General features: G+C 36.2%; 1 protein-coding gene across 4 annotated transcripts in view; it reads right to left on the bottom strand.

Moving 5' to 3' along the window:
- The window catches only part of tenm1 (teneurin transmembrane protein 1), a 186,616-nt gene that overhangs the window by 12,734 nt on the left and 153,140 nt on the right, over nt 1–20,742 (bottom strand). For all 4 annotated transcript variants that reach the window (XM_067406084.1, XM_067406086.1, XM_067406087.1 and 1 more), the window contains exons 22-24: nt 12,754–12,908; nt 7,633–7,999; nt 5,560–6,070 (exon numbers count right to left, since the gene is read on the bottom strand). In XM_067406084.1, coding sequence (XP_067262185.1) covers nt 5,560–6,070; nt 7,633–7,999; nt 12,754–12,908 — 1,033 coding nt within the window. The remainder of the gene's footprint in view (nt 1–5,559; nt 6,071–7,632; nt 8,000–12,753; nt 12,909–20,742) is intronic.

The following is a 20,742-nucleotide window of genomic DNA, read 5'->3' as shown; positions in this document are numbered from 1 at the left end:
TTGTTAGTTAGACACAAATTGGAATATCAGTTTCTGTTTTTTAAAGGAAAAATGTCTCTCCAGCTTGTTCCTCATTACCTTCCTGTAACTGTGCAGGTCAAAAAAACAAATAGGTGTCATTGACATGTAAATGTGGTGGTCATGTTAATTTATCTCAAAATTCCAATAAATAACCTGGCTTAACACTCTTCACAAGTTATGATATTAATGGACCAATGTTCTGACATGTATAATAAATGGTACTTTTTAATAGGTTTTTTGCCCTTTTGTTTTGTCTGGTTACTAGGGGTGTGACAATAATATCATGAGACAATACACAATATTAGGTTCATGAGAACGAGATGATATTTCAACTATTTATAAGAAATCTTCAATGAAAAAACTCTATGACTGGAAAATTTGTCTTTAATTCAACTGAAAGTCACAAAATGCAAAACAATGCAGGTGCATTTGAAATATTTTAACAAATCTATGTCTGTGACTTATTATTTTGGTAATCGAGTAATTAGTCAATTACTTTGATAACATTTTTTTACTTTTTTAAGTGAACAATAGCCTTTAAAGTGACTGAAAATACATATATAATGACAATGAGGCAATAATAATTGGTTCAAATAAAGTACCAAAAGCAAATAATCATATGGTTTTATTGAGGGCGCCAATGGCCTGGTTATTTTTGTTGTTATACTTTACAACATGGGGTGTGCCACACATATCCTGAAAAGTGAAGCCAAAGCAGGTGGCTGGATGCAGTATAGGTCATAAACCCCGCCCTCTCCATGTAAACAATTGGGAAGTGAGCCAAACTAAACAATCAAATTACACTTCAAATACATTTTTTCAAAAGATGGTTTCTGTCATTTTAGGCAATTTTTATCATGATGATGTAAGTTTAAGGGTTCCTTTTTTAAATAAGTTTGATTTTAGTTAGTTTTTTGATGCTAAAAATGGGATGTGACATTGCATATTGTTGTATATTGCAATGCTCTACCATTTGAGCGACGCAAAACCCGAAATATGATTCAGATAAAAGGGTACAATGCATTAAAATTAAAGTGTCCTGTTGTCGATAGGGGCGCAAGTTTAGTAAACGCTCCTATAGGTTGTATTTCAGGGAAGTGACAAACGACCTATATGGGCATATTGGTTGGAGGACATGTTGGACATCATGATTGACAGCTTCTCTGAGTGAAGTAGTCACGGAGGAACCAACAGGCTTTTTTCGGGATATGATGTGGTTAGCAGTTGTATTTACCTTATTTTAACAAGCCTTCAGTTGTACTACAATCAGCTGACATAAAAATTGGAGCAGTCAGGCTACTTAAAAAAATGTTCGGGGGCACATGCTTGTGATTGATTGTGGGACCTTGATACCGCGGCTCCACTTCACCCTCACTACTGTGCAGACTCATGCTCCGCAACTTTTCTACAATGGAAGAGAGTGAAGGTGTGTCCACATTTTTTTTCTTTTTTTTTACAGTCTATGGATCAAATTTTTCCAAAGATCAAGGAAATTTTCATTATATGATAACTTCAAATGCAGTTCAATTCCATAGGAGCTTCTTCACCTAATCCTGTAAATCGTAATGCAAAAGTACATAAAAAGTTGATTATCTCTCTGCTGTGACAATTATTCAGCCTGAACTCCACCTCTGCTTCTATTCATTCATTAGGCTACTAACTTCATTATTAAGTAGTCCGGGGGTTATTAAGAGCTTTAGTCGAGTCTCAAGCTGCAGTCCTGTCTTTGACAGCAAGCCAAATCTGTTTACCTTCATTATACGCAGGGATTAGTGAACTCATGAACACTGTGCCAAGCACAAAGGACACAGTTTTATCCAACCGTAGTTTTCCTTGATGGACGTTTTACTTTGACTAAATTTTTAAGAAAGTAAAGACTGAATTCACCTAAATGCACGGCAGCTTAAACAGCTTATTGAATACACTAATCGTCTAAATGACAATTACAAAAAGGTTATAGGACAGAAAACATCATTAGCTCAGGATAAAAGTCCCAGAAAAGACAGAAAAACAAAGTGTGGGTGTAAGATACATTATAAAGGTGAATGTTAACATCCGTTGATGCACCATAGAGGAACAGATGACTTGACATTTGAATCTCTGTGGTGGCTCATGGACGGTCATGAGATATTATGAGGTGGTGTACTTATGACATGTTTCATTTCTCTTTCTCTATTTCTAGAGCAGTATTTAGACTAAACAACTCAAGCTGCTTCATCTTTTATTTATGTCTGTCCCTGTTTTATTTATGTCTAATCAATGTCAATGTTAATTTCCATCATATACTTGTGTCTTGCCACCCACACTTGATGTAAAAGAAGAAAAGCTTTTCATTTGAGCTTTCAAAGGCCTGCGGTTTAGATCAAGAGACATCGGCCGCTGTGTTCTCCTGTACTCAAAATGTTGAGTCTGCTTGGTTTCTTTCTCATCTACTTAAACATCTTAGGGAGTTTTTCTTTCCTTTTCTCACTCACTGGGGGGTTGTAAGCCACTATTTTTCCTTTCCTTTTATCGTCTTTATTTTTCTATTTTCTGTAAAGCTGCTTTGGAACAATGTGTATTGCAAAAAGCGCTATACAAATAAACCTGAATTGAAAAGGGACTAAATGGATTGACTGTGCAGGCATAAGCACCTAATCCACATGGTTTATGTTACTGTATTCTCATTAAAAATCTTCTGAAATCTTATTCTAAAGCTACATTTCTACATTTTCATAAGAAAATGTGAGCGGCACTTGCCTGTGCAGGTTGTTGCTATGCAGTTGCTAAGGTGTTCTGAGAAGTAGGAGTCAACAGTAATAGTGATGCTTACCTTAGCAAGCACAACTAATATGGCTATGTGTCAAAACATAATGAGCTGCCTACCTGACAGCCTTTTTGGGTATCACAGGCACACTTGAACGTTAGAATCGATCATTCGAATGCCTACGTTTTGCTTCACTGGTTGCCAGAAACTCGAATCAAGACACAAATGCTTGCATACTGAGCAGCCTCTCACTTTTGCAAATCAAATCATCAGGCACAAAATGACGTTCTCAAAATGTCACTATTCCTCAATGGTGAAATGATCGTGTTAACCAGAGCCTCTTGGCACCTTCAAAAAAAAAGAAAAAAAAAAAAAAAAAAGAAAAAAGAAAATTGTCTAAAGTGGGGGTCTCAAACTTGAATTGACTAGGGGACTACCAGCCAAGTGGAGGGCCAGTTGAAGTGTTTTTACAGCCAAGTATTTTGAGTTGAGAGGCTCATCTGTCCCTCATACCTAGCTAAGAGCTATCTGCATGTTTAGTTGATTAATGATGCCTGAGTTTGTATTCCTGCAATTTTCTGTTTAGTAGCTGTTCAGGTAGCTGGCCAAATAAGACCAGAAACATCACAAGCTGGCTTTGATGTAACACTTGATTCAACGCTGTTAATGCACTAATTCTTTCTTTAAAAAAAAAAAAAAAAAAATCTATAATAAGAATTATTAATAAATAAATAAATCTTAAACTTTGTCTTTCCTTTCATCACCATTGTAGCTTCTTTTTCCAGCAAATCTGGAACTCCTCATTTGTAAGTCACTTTGAATAGTGGCAAAATGAACAACTGCAAAAGTTAAACTGCCTATAATTCCCCAAAATGAAGTTTAGATAGGCAGCTTACTGTGAGCTTTTTCTGAACACTTTCTAACGCAAGTCATTACTGCATGCAGATCAGATCTGAGAAATTCTCTGAACCACGGGCGCTTGTTGACGAGTTTGGAACACCTACGTTGGCGCATATTCTGCTTTGAGGTATGTTTCTGAAATATTCAGTTCTTACTACTTCTGGATGAAGGGAACTGATCAAAGTCAACACACCGTCCTTCGGTGTTGTGTGCACAACACAACGTTGTAACATAATTTAAATTAGCTTCCAAAATGTTGCAGAATAAGCTACAGACATCAAGTCAAGATAAAAAGTTGCATAGAAACCCATTTAAAATTGATAAACATAATATAACAAAAATGGCAGCACTCTAGAATAAAACATTAGTTGCACTTAGTTAACCGTATCATGAAATAACAAAAGCCAGTTTTTTTAAACTCTATTTAATATTCTAGATTAATGTTTATTTCTACATATACTAATACATTTTAACTTTTAATTATAATATAATAGAACATAATTCTTTCGTTTCATTCTGCTGTTTTGCATTGTTGCAAGTTTTAAAGGCATTATACAAAAAAAGCATAATATAACTTGTAATATATTTAAATAAATTTAAAACAAACTGAATAACTGCTGTTAAAATTGGTTCATTGTTAGCTCATGATACCTAGTGCATTATCTAATGTTAACAAATAGCAATTGTAAAGTGTTACCAAACAAAAAATATTGCTTTTTATTATCATTTAGAACTGTTTCATAATAAAATTCAATTCATAAACATTAGTTAATTAATAATTTTTTTGTTAACATGAAATAACAACGAACAATATTTGTAATATAATATATTTAAATAAAATAATAATTATTAGGATTAATAAATGCTGTTAAAATGGTTGTTTATTGTTAGTTTATGATACCTAATACATTAATGTTAATGAAAATTAAGTATAAAGTGTTACCACTCAAAAAAAAAGAAAAGAAAAAAAAAAGGCTGCATTCTGTTACTATTGTTTACAATTGTGATTTTGGTTATTATTGCGTTTGGACATGAATAAATCTATGATATTGGCAGTTCTAGCCTAAGCATTAAGCTGTCAGTTCAATGTTTGAATATGGTTTGGTAAGCGCCAGCAGGGGGCAGTGTCTCACAACAGACCGAACACAGGGAGACAGGCATGTGATCCGCCTCAACCCTACACCATGAGCTGCATGAGAACGTGTATGTGTGTGTAAACACAGTGTGTGAAAGGTCACCGAGTTGATCAAACAAAAAGGAGAGAAAGAGAGAGAGGAAAAGAAGCCCCTGACATTTTCACACTAAATTAGAACTTGCAGCTCAGTCTCACAAATCCCTGAAAATGCCCATGCAAACAGTTTACACACACGCACACACACTCACAGGTACCCAGGCTCTTTATAGTGAAATCAGAAGAGGATACAGAGTTCTTTTCTTTATTGGATAGATTAAGGCTGAGTGATTTTCATTGCAGCAGAAAAAAAACGCAGCTTGAGAAATCGAACTACTGCACTCTTTCAAACGATCTCAGGTAACACTGTCGATCAGACTCTATTAGATTATTTTCCTTCTGATAAATTCTAATAAAGCATGATTAGATTAGGGGCAGGTAAAGATTAATCCATGCTGGGAGAGAATATTGTTTTTTATACAGTAGAATCTTGCCACTATTCCTGCTGATAAAATAGCCTTAGAATATCAGAGTGTGCAAGTGAGGCTGTGTGGCATGACAACAGCCGAAATAGACTCTAAAGGAAGCAACAACAGGATATGACACACGAAAACCAAGACAGATCGCGCTATCATGCACACCTATAAATCAAGCAATGCAGCGCACTCTCCTGATGAGAGAGAGATAGACAAAGGGAGTGTAAAAGAAGGGCATCACTTACTCGTAGACAGTAGTCCAGCCGTTCTCATTGCTGATGGTAGCGAGCAGCCCTGTGTTGCCGTAGTAACTGAGCTGTGCGAGGTCATGCGCGAGAGCCGAGATGCGCTTCAGCATTCCGGCATTGCTGATAGTCAGCCAGTAAACCTGGCCTCCCGGGGCTACGAGCCACAGGGGCACGCCATTAGCATCCCGCCGCAACTGCGCTATCGTGCCCTCCCTGTTTGCTATGCTGCTCAGATGGCCCTCGGGAGTATATGTGAAGTTAAGTAAGTAGTCCCCGGTTACCAGGCTGCGGGTGAACAGGTGAGTACCATTTGGACTGAACAGGTAAAGCTCTTGATCTGCCACCGAGGTGAGCTCGTACAGCCCCTCGGGAGTGAGCTGTGGATGGTTAGCGGAGAGCCGACGTATACGCACGTTCCCGAGGTCAGCGATGTAGAGGGAGCCATTAGGAGAAACTGCCAGAGATGAGGGAGACTTCAGCTTGGCGTCACGAGCATAACCTCCGTCACCTAGGGACAAATTCATGGAGAAAATGAGAAAGAGAAGGGAAAAAAAAGAGGAAGTCTAGTTCATTAGGCATTCAGTGTTGGGCTTAACAATTAACCCTCAGAGACCCACTGCAGTAAAAGTGCAACACTCTTCTACATCAGTTAAATAATAAAGATTTTTCACAAATTAAACCTGCATATAACAGCATCCAGGTCGATTAAATGTGTCATACCAACAAGTTTGATAGTAAAATATTTATAAATTGAGTCTCCCGACATGCTAATGTCAAATTACATTCTACAATTACATGCTGACAGTTTCAAATCAAATGCAGCAAAAATAAATAAGGTAAAATTGACCTGTATTGTGCAACAATATTCTGTGTTTTTACTTCAAAATTGAATGAATGAAATAAAAAGAAAGAAAGAAATTTCAGAAGTTTGGGGTTAGCAAGATTTTTTAAATGTTTTTTGTTGGCAGAAGCCTCTATTGCTCATTCCAGCTGCATTTATTAGGTTAAAAATACAGTTAAAACAGTAATTTTGTGAAATATGATTACAATTTATATATATATATAACTTCAAATGTAATTTATTCCTGTAATGGCAAAGCTGAATTTTCAATAGCCATTACTCCATTCTTCAGTGTAACATGATCCTTCAGAAATCATTCTAATATTCTGATTTGCTGCTCAAGAAACATTTCTTATTTTGAGACTATTAAACATCAGTACTGCTTAATATTTTATATGGAAACCATGATACATGTTTTTCATGATTCTTTGATGAATCGAAAGTTCAAAAGAACAGCATTTATTTGAAACAATATAAATGTCTTTATTGTCCTTTTTTGATCAATTTAATGCATTCTTGCTGAATAAAAATATTAATTTCCTTTAAAAAAAGTTTCTGACCCTAAAATTTTGAATGGTAGTGTATATTGTCTCAAAAGGTAAATTTGTCTTGCAGTATACATACACTAAACATTGTCATTCTATATCTTTATATAAATAGGGCAATAAATAATATAACAGAGCCTATACTCAATTGGCTATTTATAACATATATAGCCAATTGAGTAAATAATGGATAAACTATTCATAATGATTTCCAACATAGGCAAATAAAACATTAGCAAGTGTAAGAGGGCTGCTCTCAGATGAACATACTCAAGTTTCAGGCATCTAGCTTACTGGAAAGGCTTTTATAGAAGTCAATGCAACTGCACTGTATGCCTGTATGCATTTTGAAGTAATTCTTCCAGGATAATGAAATTTTAGAGGAATGTATATATAAATGAATGCTCTGAAATTAACATATCCAAATTTTAGCCTTCTAGCTTACTGTTAAATTTGTATACTATATTATAACAGTGGTGTTACAGATAAAGTTTGCTACCTTAAATTGCAAATTTTGTCATTTTTCCAAAGTCACTCAAGTCAAAATATGAATTAAAAATATAACCAGTGGCTTACAAAAAAAAAAAGGTTTAACATGGAAAAATAATACATCATCAGTATGAACAACCTCTGAGGGTTAATGTAAATCACCGCGTTTAGCACTGCCATGTATGTTTGTCTCACCTGAGAAACACTCGCAGTTGGGGTCAATCTTACAATCACATTCACTGGTTGCCCCCGCGATTACAACCATTTCTCCATTTGTGGACACCTCTTGTACACGGCTGTGCTTCCGGTCGTCAGTTTCAGCGATGAACAGAGCCCCTTGGTGACTGACGGCAATAGCTTTCGCTCCCTCCAGCACAGACCGCACTGCTGTTTTCCCCAGAAGCACCGGTTCAATACTGGCCATGGGGCAATGGATGGGTCGTCCAGCAACCACTCGCACCTGCTGGGACTCGCTCACCTGGAGCACAAGGTTATTATCGAGAACGTAGAGAGAGTTATCCAGCGGACTCACTGCCAGGTCTGTGGGCCACTCTAAGCGCACCTGTGGATACACAAATGTATATTATTAACTGCTATGAAGCCGAAAAATGTGATTTTCATCATAACAGATTTCACAGCCACTCTCATCTGCTTATGGCCTATAAGACGTACTCTCAGCAGCTGACAGGAAGGACAGACAATCTCCTTTTGACTGTTATTATAATGATTTACATGTGATATCAGTGGGCAGAATTGTTTTACTATATATGCAGGAAGAGATGAATCATGGGAGAATGCAATAAATACAATGCGTGATGGCCCCCAAACAAGTGAAGATGAGGAATAGCTTGATATCATACTGTGACTTGTATTGTGTGGACATGGTTTGGATTTACAAAATCTGAGAGCGAGCAGAAAACTATTCTCTGCAAACTGTCGCATGCTGGTCATCTGGAGGTGGAAACGCCAAAACTACTTTTCTCCACTGGAGGTGGAAAAACCTCTTTTATCAACAAAAAATAAAGTTTGCTAAACTATGAAAACCAAAATATGTGCCCTGCATCCACTGATCCATTTAACAACATTGGTTTTGGTGCTTTCAGTCTTTTGTTTTGAACTCAAGTGATACATAATGCAAAGATGCTTTTGCACTGATGCCAAATACATTTATTAAAATATATATCCCCTTCAGACTTTAATTTTCCCCACTAAGCAAAAAAATAAATAAATAAAATAAAAAATTCAAGTTCAAGTTTTCAGTTTTTTCAAGCTATCCACTTGATATTTGCTCTTCTCCTATGCAGAAGTAAGTCTAAATGAGCGTTTCAGGTCCACTACAATGGACACCAGGACTGAGGCAACATAAAACTGCTCATATTTTAACATTAACATTTTAAACATACTGTATACAGTATGTATATGTTTTGAAGATATTTAAAAGAATACTATAACAATAAGAAATGCAATAAGAATGTAGAAAAAAGGTAAGATGGTAAGATGAAGTCTTGTTTATTGTTTGCAGTGGATGTATTGAAGTATGAGTGTATATGTCTGTGTGTTTCTGTGTATTTGCTGATTTGATAATTGTGTGCATTGTACTATTAAGGCACCAGTGTGTGTTGCTGTGAATTCACTCATATCACATTCACTGTTTCTGTTTCACTAAAACAAATGAAAAAAAGTGAATGATAGCTTATAGTCACTTTGAGGAAAAATAAAATCATATTGATAATATTAATAATTAATAAACATTACTGTTCATAAAACATTAAAATTAGAATTTGTAGCTCTGTATTTAGCTTTGAAATGCTTGCATAAATTTCACAACTTGGCACACAACTAAGTTATGAGATTCCTGCTGATAACTTTCAGCACCTCATGTCCATTGCAGTGACATTAAACTGCATTAAAGAGTTCTGTCCCATCTTTGACAGTCCATGCAACTACCACTTTGATGCTTCAAAAAGTTTGATATGAGTTCATAAAACTAATCCATATGAACTGAGCAGTTCATTCCAAATTCTCTGAAGAGACAATCAGTTTATATGATGAACAGACTTTAATTCACATTCATAAGTGAACATAAACAGATGCGCAGGAACAAACCTTATTGGTTCTTGTGGAAGTTCAAACGTGCTGTGCAACACGCGAGAATGAATCTCATTGGTTCTCGCACGTCAAGCAAGCATGCTTGAGCTTCCGTTTACCATAACTGATGTGTTGATGAATGTTTGTATTTGAATAAAAGCCTAAATTAAATCAAAATCGATTGTGTATCTTCAGAAAATATGGACTAAACTCAATGCAAATGCATTAGTTTTATGATCTCTTTTTGACATTTTTTTAAGCATCAAAGTGGTAGTTGCGTGGACTGTCAATGAAGGGACAGAAATCTCTCAGATTTAATTAAAAAGATCTTCATTTGTGTTCTGACAATGAACGAAAAGTCTTACGGGTTTTGAACGAAATGAGGGTGGGCGAGTAATTAATGACAGAATTTCTAGTTGAACTAACCCTTTAACATATGGTTAGTAAATATATGAAGACTTCAGATGCAAAAGCCTCTAAGTCTGTCTAACGTTTTTCTTTAAAATTAACATTTTTATCAGTCTCTTATGTATTAGGGCTGGGCAATATATCGCATGCGATTGTCACGCGCATTTCGTCAGTAAAGCCGGTTCCCTGATTGCCGCTAAATCGCCATCACCTGCTTTCAAATGGAGCGCCATTTAATAGACAGAGCCGTAGTTCACTGACAATCGCATGCGATATATCGCCCAGCCCTACTATGTATAGGTTTCTACCCAAGTTCCGGTACTTCTGAATGGGCTGAGGTTGGGATTTAGCAGGTTTGAAGTGAAAGTATTTGATAAATGTATGCTATGTGCTGAGAGCAGGTAAAAAAAAAAATCACAGTAAGTGTCATTAAAATAACCATGTCAACCACTGTCTACTTTTAATAATGTAAGGGCAGGCAGCAGTAGCACTGTTTCGAAGTTGAAGAAAAAATACCCCCGGGCTATCTACACCTCTGATATAATCCATTTCCTATTAAATTCCCTGTAAAAATAACTATATTATGATATATACCATACCGTGATAATATTTTAGTCATACCACCCAGCCCTAATGTGCAGCTAGGTAAAGAAAAAAACATCTTGGTTGTGTGTGTGTCCGCAGCTGCCCGACAGCCGGACAGTATTGAGTGTGAAGTGTGTCATATCCCAGGCATGCTGGGAATTATGCAGATTTCAGTGCTTCTTTTACCCAGTGGCCTGCGGCACCTCATTCCCCCTTCTCTCTCTCTCCCTCTCTCTTTCTATCTCTCCTCACTGTCTGATTCTTATTCACACACAACACACCCCACCAGATGAACTGTGAAGAAGTGCAGCGTGTGTGTGTGTGTAGATGGGAGCAAGAGAGAGTGAGAAAGAGAGAGAGACTGAAAGAGAAATCAAGGGACAGTCTGCCAAAAATTGATGCTATTCAGGAGCGGGAAGAATTGTGTCTGACTTTGAAGGGAGAGCGGTCCTGCAGATTTAATGAGGACACACTGAGTTAAACTGCAGGGGGAGAGAGAGACAGAACGAGAGTGTAAAATAGATTTTTAAGAGCACTTTAAGAGAAAGATGTGGAATTGCCTTATGTTTGAGAAAAGCTTTACGATTTTAGTGTTCGAAATGGACAGAAAAAGGCTGAAACCTCAAAGGAGGGGGGAAAGAATGAGAGAGAGGAAGAAAGATAAAAGAAAAGTAAGGATGTTGCTGCAAGCTGTATAATGTAACTCTGTAGCACCAGAGAGACCTTCGGTATCAGCACTTTCTCACTCTTGAGGTGAACAGCGAAAAGTGTGTTTGCGTGAATCCTGTGGAGCTGAAGAAAAAGGTTGAAAGAAAGAGACAGAGAAGGAAAGAAAGAAAGAGAGGGTTGGTCCAGACTCTCGCTGTGTGGGGTGTGTATGATGGGTTTCCTTCATCTTTCAGCTCTTCAGATTCTGTGTGCTGTTGATCACTTCATTTATGAGAGCATGTGAAAAAAGACATAGTGACGGATCATTTTTCTGATGTCTGCACTCAAACAGAAAGTTAAAAGAGTGTGTGACAGCGGTTATTAGACTGACAGAGGTAGGTCATATCTAAAAAATATCTTATGCGCACAAAAACGTGTACATTTGTGTGTATAAAACGTATAGGGCTGGGTAAAAGTACTGATTTTCCAATTAATCTGGAACTTTATTTGAACAATACCAATACTGATTCTTAAATTCAACAAGATTTACCTTTATATCTGTGTATGTTGTATTTGTACAGCGACCTAAAACATATTTGTATTGCATTCTGCTGAACTAATGCAATCAAATGCATAATTTAGGTCCTGTTAATTTTCAAAATGAATATTCTTCCTGCATCTGTGTTTATGCACCACTTTTCAGTAGCAGCGTTGAATCTCTGTAGCACGGCAAAAGAAATCATGTCTCACCTGACTTGTGAAAATGAATACCCAGTTTGTTTTGTGTGCTCAGTTTGTTTTCAAAAATACTATATAAATAACGTCAAGAAGCATCTTTCTATTGAGTTGTCCTTTTGTGTTGCATGCAAAGACAGATGTACAACACAATCACTGCAGATCGATTCACATACAAATGACTTTTGTTTTGTTTTTTGTAGTGAATTAACAATATACAGCTTTACCAGTGTTAACAAACAAATGACTTGTGGCCAGTGTAGCCCAATTCTCAAGCAATTCTTATGAGCTGGCTCTTTTTCGTTAATCAAAAACATGCAGCACAACCAGTGTTACTATGAGAATGAACAAACGACTCTTATAAGTTGGTTCTTTTGCTCAACAAAGGTTTTAGTTTTAAAGAATTATCAGTTTTAAAAAACGACAATACCTGGAATTTCATATGATAGTAAAATGGACATTGTAACTAAAAATATATATATATATCCAAATATATTAGATTCTAGTCGACAGCTTGTGAATCAAAAACAAATCAGGGAATCTGCATTGATATCAGGCCCTAAAAATGTCAGGTTAACATGAAAAAATTAACCCTATTTATTTTATTTTGCTTCAAACATTCACTATAAAGTCACCTTGGGACCAGTTGATTAAAAGTAATTGCAAAAATATCTAAGAGAAATGAAGTTAGCTCCGAGAAAAGGTCAAGCATCATTTGTTTGCAGAAGCAACTAGGCTTGATATTTTGTTTCCAATGCAATGACATGCATACATTATGTGTGATTTATTCTAAATACTTCTTGGAGCCACCGTATGTAAATTTGTAAATGTTTGTGTGTGTGTTTTGTTCACCTGGCTGATGTCCATTCGGGAATCGCAGCTAATTGGCTGGGAGGAAGTGAGTCCGTTTGACCCAATGACGGTTGTTATCACTCCTTTGTCATCAATCTTACGGATCGTTGATCCGTCAACGAAATAAATGAACCCGTGTTTGTCCACTGCGATACCTGCAGGACAACAGGACACACACATAGTCATTTCTCTCAGTCTCTTTCAGTTTTAATGTGCTTTATTGGCGTAACAAATAACGTTACATTTGCATTGCCAATGCAGTTGCAGCTTAACGACAGATGATGAGGAATGGTGCACCGAAGAAAGACAGGTTTCACTGTCTCAGGCAGTATATTCCTCTGAGTGTGATCATTCTGTTCACAGCATCTTAAATATATGCAAATGTTCTTATATATGCAGATTTATGCGAAATGACATCAGATATGCAAAAAATCTGGTATTTCTTTTCATTGTTCATCCAATTTCTTTCTTTCATTTGTCTTGTTCTATTCAAATGCTTGCAAATCACCTTGAGTTCTGCAAGGCAACTTGTTTTACATTTAAATCATGCGGTGCACAAACATACATTGTTACAGTTTAATTAAAACTGATCTTTAGCACAAATACACCTCCAGGCCACTAACATCAGGAAACAATCACCACTCTCATTGCTGTCAAAGACTTCATTGTTCTTTATTATTATTGTTTCTTTAGAGACGTCTGTTCCACAGATTTTTTATAGCATACGGTTTGAAAGGAGCAAACTACGCTCTGAAAGGAACGCTAGCTTACTAATTTAATATTATTCAGAATACACCAAATACTGGCACCTAATTTTTTATTAAGAATAAGCGAGACAGTCTGCCATTACTTACCCTATATGAGACATTTTAATGGCTTATCATCTAAATAACAGTAAAACAATGATGCAGCACATAATTTATAAAAAAAATTCAAACTGAGATGTCATAATGATGACAGAAGTAAAAATTATGATAACACTGAAAATATGAGATAAAAATGTATAATTATGACATCTTTTTTTAACTCTTTATGTAATAATTAGCACTTGGTCTGTCCTATACAACCTGTTCAAATGGTTTAAATCACATAATCACTCTATTTTGATGTCTTGCTGAATGTACAGATAAAGAAATGGAGACAGAAACGGTTGTCATTCATCACTGCTGTAATGTAAGTGACGCTTATTATGAAAAATGGTTAAATGGTTAATATGTAAAAATGTATAATTATTATGGAATTGTGTACAAGGATTGAAAAAGTTTCAGTAACTAATTTGCCATACTGAAACTGAAGGTCAAATCGAGTGCATTGCACTGTGGTATACAGTATTCTGCTTGTGTCCTCTGCTTGTGTACTGCTCATTTTGGTCAGCATGCAGTAGTAAACGTTGTAAGGTATACTGTATGCTATTTGGAACACCTCCACACAAATAAGCACAGAGGGTATGATTTTATATATATATATATATATATATATATATATTTATTTTTTTTTTTGTGCTGCATGCCGCTTACCGATATTTTTGTCCTCCAGAGGGATTTCACTCTGAAGTGGGAAAAGGCTTATATAACCATCTCTCTCACACACATCAGAGTTTGTTATGGCAAATAGCACTGTGTATGTGTGTGTGCATGTTTGCGGCTTTCCTTTCCCTTCTCTAATTTGCTCTCTTTATTCTCGCTCTCTCCCTCTAATGAGAATCACAGAGATAAGCAGACATATTGGTCTGTTCTCACCACGTTGATTTACTCTGGGACAGATCGAGTCTCTCTCTAATACACACACACACACACACACACACACACACACACAGTCCCACATTTAAATGGTTCACAATTTAATCAGATAATACTAACAGGAACCACATATTTTTGGAGACAGCAAGAAAATCTGCCCACATGGTGCATTTCAACAGAGTTCCAGTAAAATGACAGCTTACACATATCAGTATGGATAGAGGTAACATCACCTTCTCCATATGGATAAACTGCCTATAATAGCTGACACAGAGCAGTACTTCACTAGTTGCATTGCCTGTTTCTTTCCTAGCCCACACTGTAAAAACTGAATATGTGCAGTTGCTTATTTCTACTTGCCATGACCCTTAAAATGACTTAAACTTAAAGTAATGAAGTCAGACTCAATCATATTATTAAATAATATTTTGACTTGAATTTTGGAGCAAACAATGTATGCATGATGTAAGACTACCAAAAATGAAAGCAACAGTTTTTATAACCAAACACACTGTTTCACAAATGCGGCAGTAAAACAACTCTCCATGTACAATTCAATTTAAAGCGAACTTCCAGAATGACAACCGTTTCTGTTTTCATTATTTAATTCCCTTTATTTTACAGTACGTGTACTTTCCTGGTACATATATAGTAATTATGCTGCACATACAGGTCAAAAAGTGGTAACACAAGGTACTTATCTGACATGTATGTACATGGAAACTAATAAGAATCACTGCTGTACTTTCCAATGGTACATACATGGTAATTACTTTGTACCTATAGACAAGTGTTGGGTAATAACAGGCACTTACTTATAGTGTCTGTATAGGGTAACTAACAGACACATTACTGTACTTACTAATGGTATGTACATGGTAACTACAGTATGTTGTACTTATGGACAAGTGTGGGTAATAACAGGCACTTATTTATGTTAACTTGTAAGACACACTACTGTACTTGTATACATGGTAACTATGTTGTACTCACGGACAAGTGTGGACACAAATGATCAAGAAATAAAGTAATTGTTTTGCTGCACTATGTATATACTTTATGTAGTGTTTTATGAACTGGTAATGCTAAATTGCAATGCCTAAGCTTATTATTACAAAGGTTAAAGAGCTGGTAATTCCTATGTAATGTTTATGTACAAGGGTTCACATAATTTTGACTTATGTCATCATTATGACATCTCAATTTGACCTTTGTCTTATATTTATTTTTATTTAATAATTATACCTTAGTATCTCATAATTTTGATTTTTTTCCCCCGTTATTATTATTATTTACCACATTATTTAAAGGGTTAGTTCACCCAAAAATGAAAATTCTGTCATTAATTACTCTCCCTCATGTCATTCCAAACCCGTAAGACCTTCATTCATCTTCGGAACACAAATTAAGATATTTTTTTGATAAAATCCGATGGTTCAGTGAGGTCTCTATATCCAGCAAGATAATAAACACTTTCAAATGCCCAGAAAGGTACTAAATACATTTAAAACATTTCAATGTGACTACAGTGGTTCAACCTTAATGTTATGAAGCATCGAGAATACCTTTTGTGCGGCAAAAAATCTAAATAACTTTATTCAACAATATCTAGTGATGGGCGATTTCAAAACACTGCCTTATGAAGCTTCGAAGCTTTACAAATCTTTTGTTTCAAATCAGTGGTTCGGAGCGCGTATCAAACTGCCAAAGTCACGTGATTTCAGTAAACGAGGCTTCGTTACATCATAAGTGTTTCAAAATTTCAATGGTTCATGTGCCTTTGGCAGTTTGATACACGCTCCAAACCACTAATTCGAAACAAAAGATTCGTAAAGCTTCGTAATTAATAAAGGGTGAGTAATTAATGACAGAATTCTTTTTTTTGGGGGGGTGGGGTGTGAACTAACCTTTTAAGAGCATGTACTACAAGCTGTCATGTGTTTTGTATATTTAATTCAGCAATTACAGTTTTTGTTAGACAAAATAATAGTTTGATATTTCTGTATATTACCATTTACATTTTTATGTATTGTGTGCTGCATTATTGTTTTAGTGATTACATTTAGTTGATAAGCCATTAAAAAGCCCCGAATAAGGTATGTAATGGCAGACTGCCACTATGAAAACTGATCTGTATCATTTTTCCTGGACAATAACAGTGGAAATGTTCATTGGCTTTTTTTTAAGTCAAGACTTTGATGTATTTCCCTATAGAGAAACTGACTTTCAAAATCAATTCTGAGAAATATTCACTAGAGTAAAAACGCTTTGTCCCCAGTCTTCCCTAGTTGACTATCCTAAATTGGTACACAGTTCTTTACCTTTTTAATCTACTATTTGGTTATGATAAGCTGTTTTAAATGCTAAGTATCCATTCAAGACTCTCTTTTCTTGTGTGCAACAACAATACAGATCATGTTGTGCTGTAAACCAGACTCAGGTTCACGTGAACGCACACACTACCCTTGTTGCTGAAATTCTATCTGCCTCAATAAGCCTGTTTACAAATGCATCTTGTTATGGGTGCCAATTACGAGGCATATTACCCACTTAACGAGCATAACGAGCTTAATTATTTATTCTGCCTTCAGAGGGGTATACCTCCCTCTGCCCTTCAAAGGGTCCTGAAGACACACAGAAACCCCCAGGTCCAGAAGCTCACTTTCTTATTCATCTTCTAAAATGCAAAATGCTGGTTAGATTGAAAATGATCAGAGAGGCAACTAATCGTCACACACGTATATTAAAATTCAAAAGCAGACCACATTATTTTAGACTTCAGGAGCTCTTCTCCTCTCTGAGCCTACTGGACTGAATGGAGCATGTCCCTCTCTCTATTTCTCTTAAACTTTCGGCTGGCATCAGACCAGACAGTGAGCACCCTATCCTACAGGGAGCTCTAAATTAATGTGCCCTTTTCTCCTATCTCTTTTACCCTAAATCCAAGATTTCAGTGAATCGGAGTACTGCAACCATACTACACACACACATTCTGAGCTTGTGAAGCGTACATACAGCACATGCTGACACAAACATACAGTGAGGACAATTACTGTATAGCAGAATCCCAGAGGAACTGCTCAACGGTTGCTCTATTAGGATATTTAATGGAGAAAAATACAATGTCTTCTTATTTTATGTTTTTCCTAAAATATTTTAACCATTGGATGACTAATTAAGTCAAAAAAGGTAAAGGAAAATTAAATATATTATGTTAAATATTTGTATTTTTAAAAAGCTGCAGTCCGTAACATTTTTGGTTAAAAATGATCCAAAATCAACTCTTAAAGGTGCCCTAGATTGTTTTTTTACAAGATGTAATATAAGTCCTAGGTGTCCCCTGAATGTGTCTGTGAAGTTTCAGCTCAAAATACCCCATAGAATTTTTTTAATAAATTTTTTTAACTGCCTATTTTGGGGCATCATTAACTATGCACTGATTTTTTCAGCACGGCCCCTTTAAGAGATGCGCTTCCTCTGCCACACGAGCTCTGGACATCGCATAAACACAGTTCACACAGCTAATATAACCCTCTAATGGATCTTTACAAGATGTTCGTCATGCATGCTGCATGCATGCTTCGAATTATGTGAGTAAAGTATTTATTTAGATGGTTATGTTTGATTCTGTGTGAGTTTGAGGTTATGCTCTGTGGCTAACAGGCTAAAGCTAACATTACACACTATTGGAGAGATTTATAAAGAATGAAGTTGTGTTTATGCATTATACAGACTGTAAGTGTTTAAAAATGAAAATAGCAACAACTCCGTGAATACAGTAAGAAACGATGGTAACTTTAACCTCATTTAACAGTACATTAGCAACATGCTAATGAAACATTTAGAAAGACAATTTACAAATATCACTAAAAATATCATGATATCATGGATCATGTCAGTTATTATTGCTCCATCTGCCATTTTTCGCTGTTGTCCTTGCTTGCTTACCCTGTCTGTGCACAGATCCAGCCGTTAATACTGCCTTTCCTTGTCTAATGCGTCGAATGGGCTGGCATTATGCAAATATTGGGGTCATACATATTAATGATCCCGACTGTTACGTAACAGTCGGTGTTATGTTGAGATCCGAGTGTTTTCCAGAAGTCTTTTAAACAAATGAGATTTACATAAGGAGGAGGAAACAATGGGGTTTGAAACTCAATGTATGTCTTTTCCATATACTGAACTCTTGTTATTCAACTATGCTGAGGAAAATTCAAATTCTGATTCTAGGGCACCTTTAAGCAAGTACATAAAAAGCCAATGTTCAAAACTATCTGCTTACCTTAGCCCGATCCACAACAATAAGCTTGTAATAATGTTTTCTAATAAGAGCAGTACAGGTGGGTTTCCACAGGAAATTCAAGCATGCAGCAGTTCGTCTTTGCGTCATTATGTCATGTCTATTCATATAGAGAAGGAGTCCTAGCTAGCCAGCTGCATTTACTTGGTCAAAAATATAGTATAATAAAGAAAAATTGTAATGTTGTGAAATATTACAAATTACTTTTTTTTAAATTTTTTTACAAAATTTACTGTAAGTTATTCCTTTCATGGCAAACTGAACCAGGGGCCAGGGAACAGTAGGGGGCCTCAGCAAAATTCCAAGGTGGTCTCAAGTTGACTTAAAATGATTTAAAATAAGACAAAACAAGCATTAAAATAAACCTAAATAAATACAAAATCAAGATATTTCTTACACCCTCACAACAACTGCTTATATGATGTAACCTAATTTTTCTAGAAAAGCCAGGTAAATTAATTAAATCTGAAAACTCCTTGGGCATTTTTTATCAGACATTTTTCTAGTTATGCCAAGCTCTAAGATATTTTATCAGGTTTAAATTTTGAGTAAAAATCTTTTTTAAAATCCTATCTCAAATCCTTATCCAGTAAATCACACACACAAAAAAATTGACATATTGTTGCAAGCAACAGGGGGCATTGGATTCAAAAATGCTGAGAACCACTGCTTTAGAGTGATGTCCAAACCACAACTTAATCTTACAGCAACAAATACAGCAGGGGAAAAATCTTTTTTTCTTTTTTACAGTCCAAAAATGCTCAAAAATCATTATTATAGATCCTGAAAATGTCAGTCCTGTCAGTATATTTTCCTGTAATTCTCCGTCAAATCTTTTGAAAATAAAATAATTTCAAAACAAACAGGATATTTCATAAGTATAATTCTGATTTTATTTTGGCTTGTTTTCTGGTTCCCAGCATGAAGCTCTAGGCCTTCAGTAGTTGAAGCTAGCCGAAGACTATCCATTTTTACCGCACTAAAGAGATCATAGTCACGGAAGATGCTGCCGTGGTGCAGAGATCAATACTGCATCACTCTGAGTTTCTATGTGTATAAAGAGATATTGATTATAAAAACATTCTGTATATTGAGATTAATTGAATCAACGGCGAGCCAAAGTCAAGCCACACATCACCGTACAGAACTGTCAAGACTAGTATGTAAGTGACACATATCAGCGCTACGGGTCAGTTTAGCAGAATTAAGCAGAGAAGAAAAGGTCACACGGAATTGTTAAGGCTTTGGTTGCAGTCTATTTGTGCGGACCCCCTCACGGCCTGAGAACATAGAAGGTCGGATTGCAGTTATTGAAGCTCTCAGCATTTCGGTCAGAGCCTGTTACAGATAATAGACTTCAGTAAAAACACTTTAACAAAGGGAAAAATGGGTATTCTGCCCCGAAACGCACAATGGAAGGCTTTTATCCATCAGTTTGCCAGAAAAAATGCATATGGATCGTTGAAGCGAGTGTAAAAAGGCTTAAATCAGTTTTAAATATGATTTACAGTTTGATCTGAAACACAGCTCTTTGCAGAACAGTCCGAAATCAAAGTGCGCACACACGCATACATAACATTCCTGCTCTGGGATTCTTTATGAATTCTATCCTCAGGGGTTTACAAGTAAGTGGAGGCTTTTAACTGCGACAGTTGAGTGAGCGAGTTACTGTGTGAGAGAGAGAGTGCACAATGAGGCTTGAAGGATAAGAGAACATACATGCCCGTTAGCCACGCCCCCATCTGTCCATCAGCCTGACTGACAGGTTTAAAGAGACAGTGGCAGTGATGGATAGGCGGGACTAATAGTCGCTCCGCCTGATTTAACAAAGAAGGAAGGCATCTTTCATTTATCTTACTTTTTCAGTTTTCCCATTTCTCTCACTGAAACATGCCTCTATTTTTCTCTTCTCGCCTTCAATAACCACTTTGCCTTGCTCACTCGCTC

This window comes from Chanodichthys erythropterus, chromosome 13, assembly GCF_024489055.1.
Source record: "Chanodichthys erythropterus isolate Z2021 chromosome 13, ASM2448905v1, whole genome shotgun sequence".
Classification (NCBI taxonomy): Eukaryota; Metazoa; Chordata; class Actinopteri; order Cypriniformes; family Xenocyprididae; genus Chanodichthys; species Chanodichthys erythropterus.
Note: the sequence above shows the minus strand (reverse complement) of the source record. Positions and strands in the feature narration are given on the sequence as shown.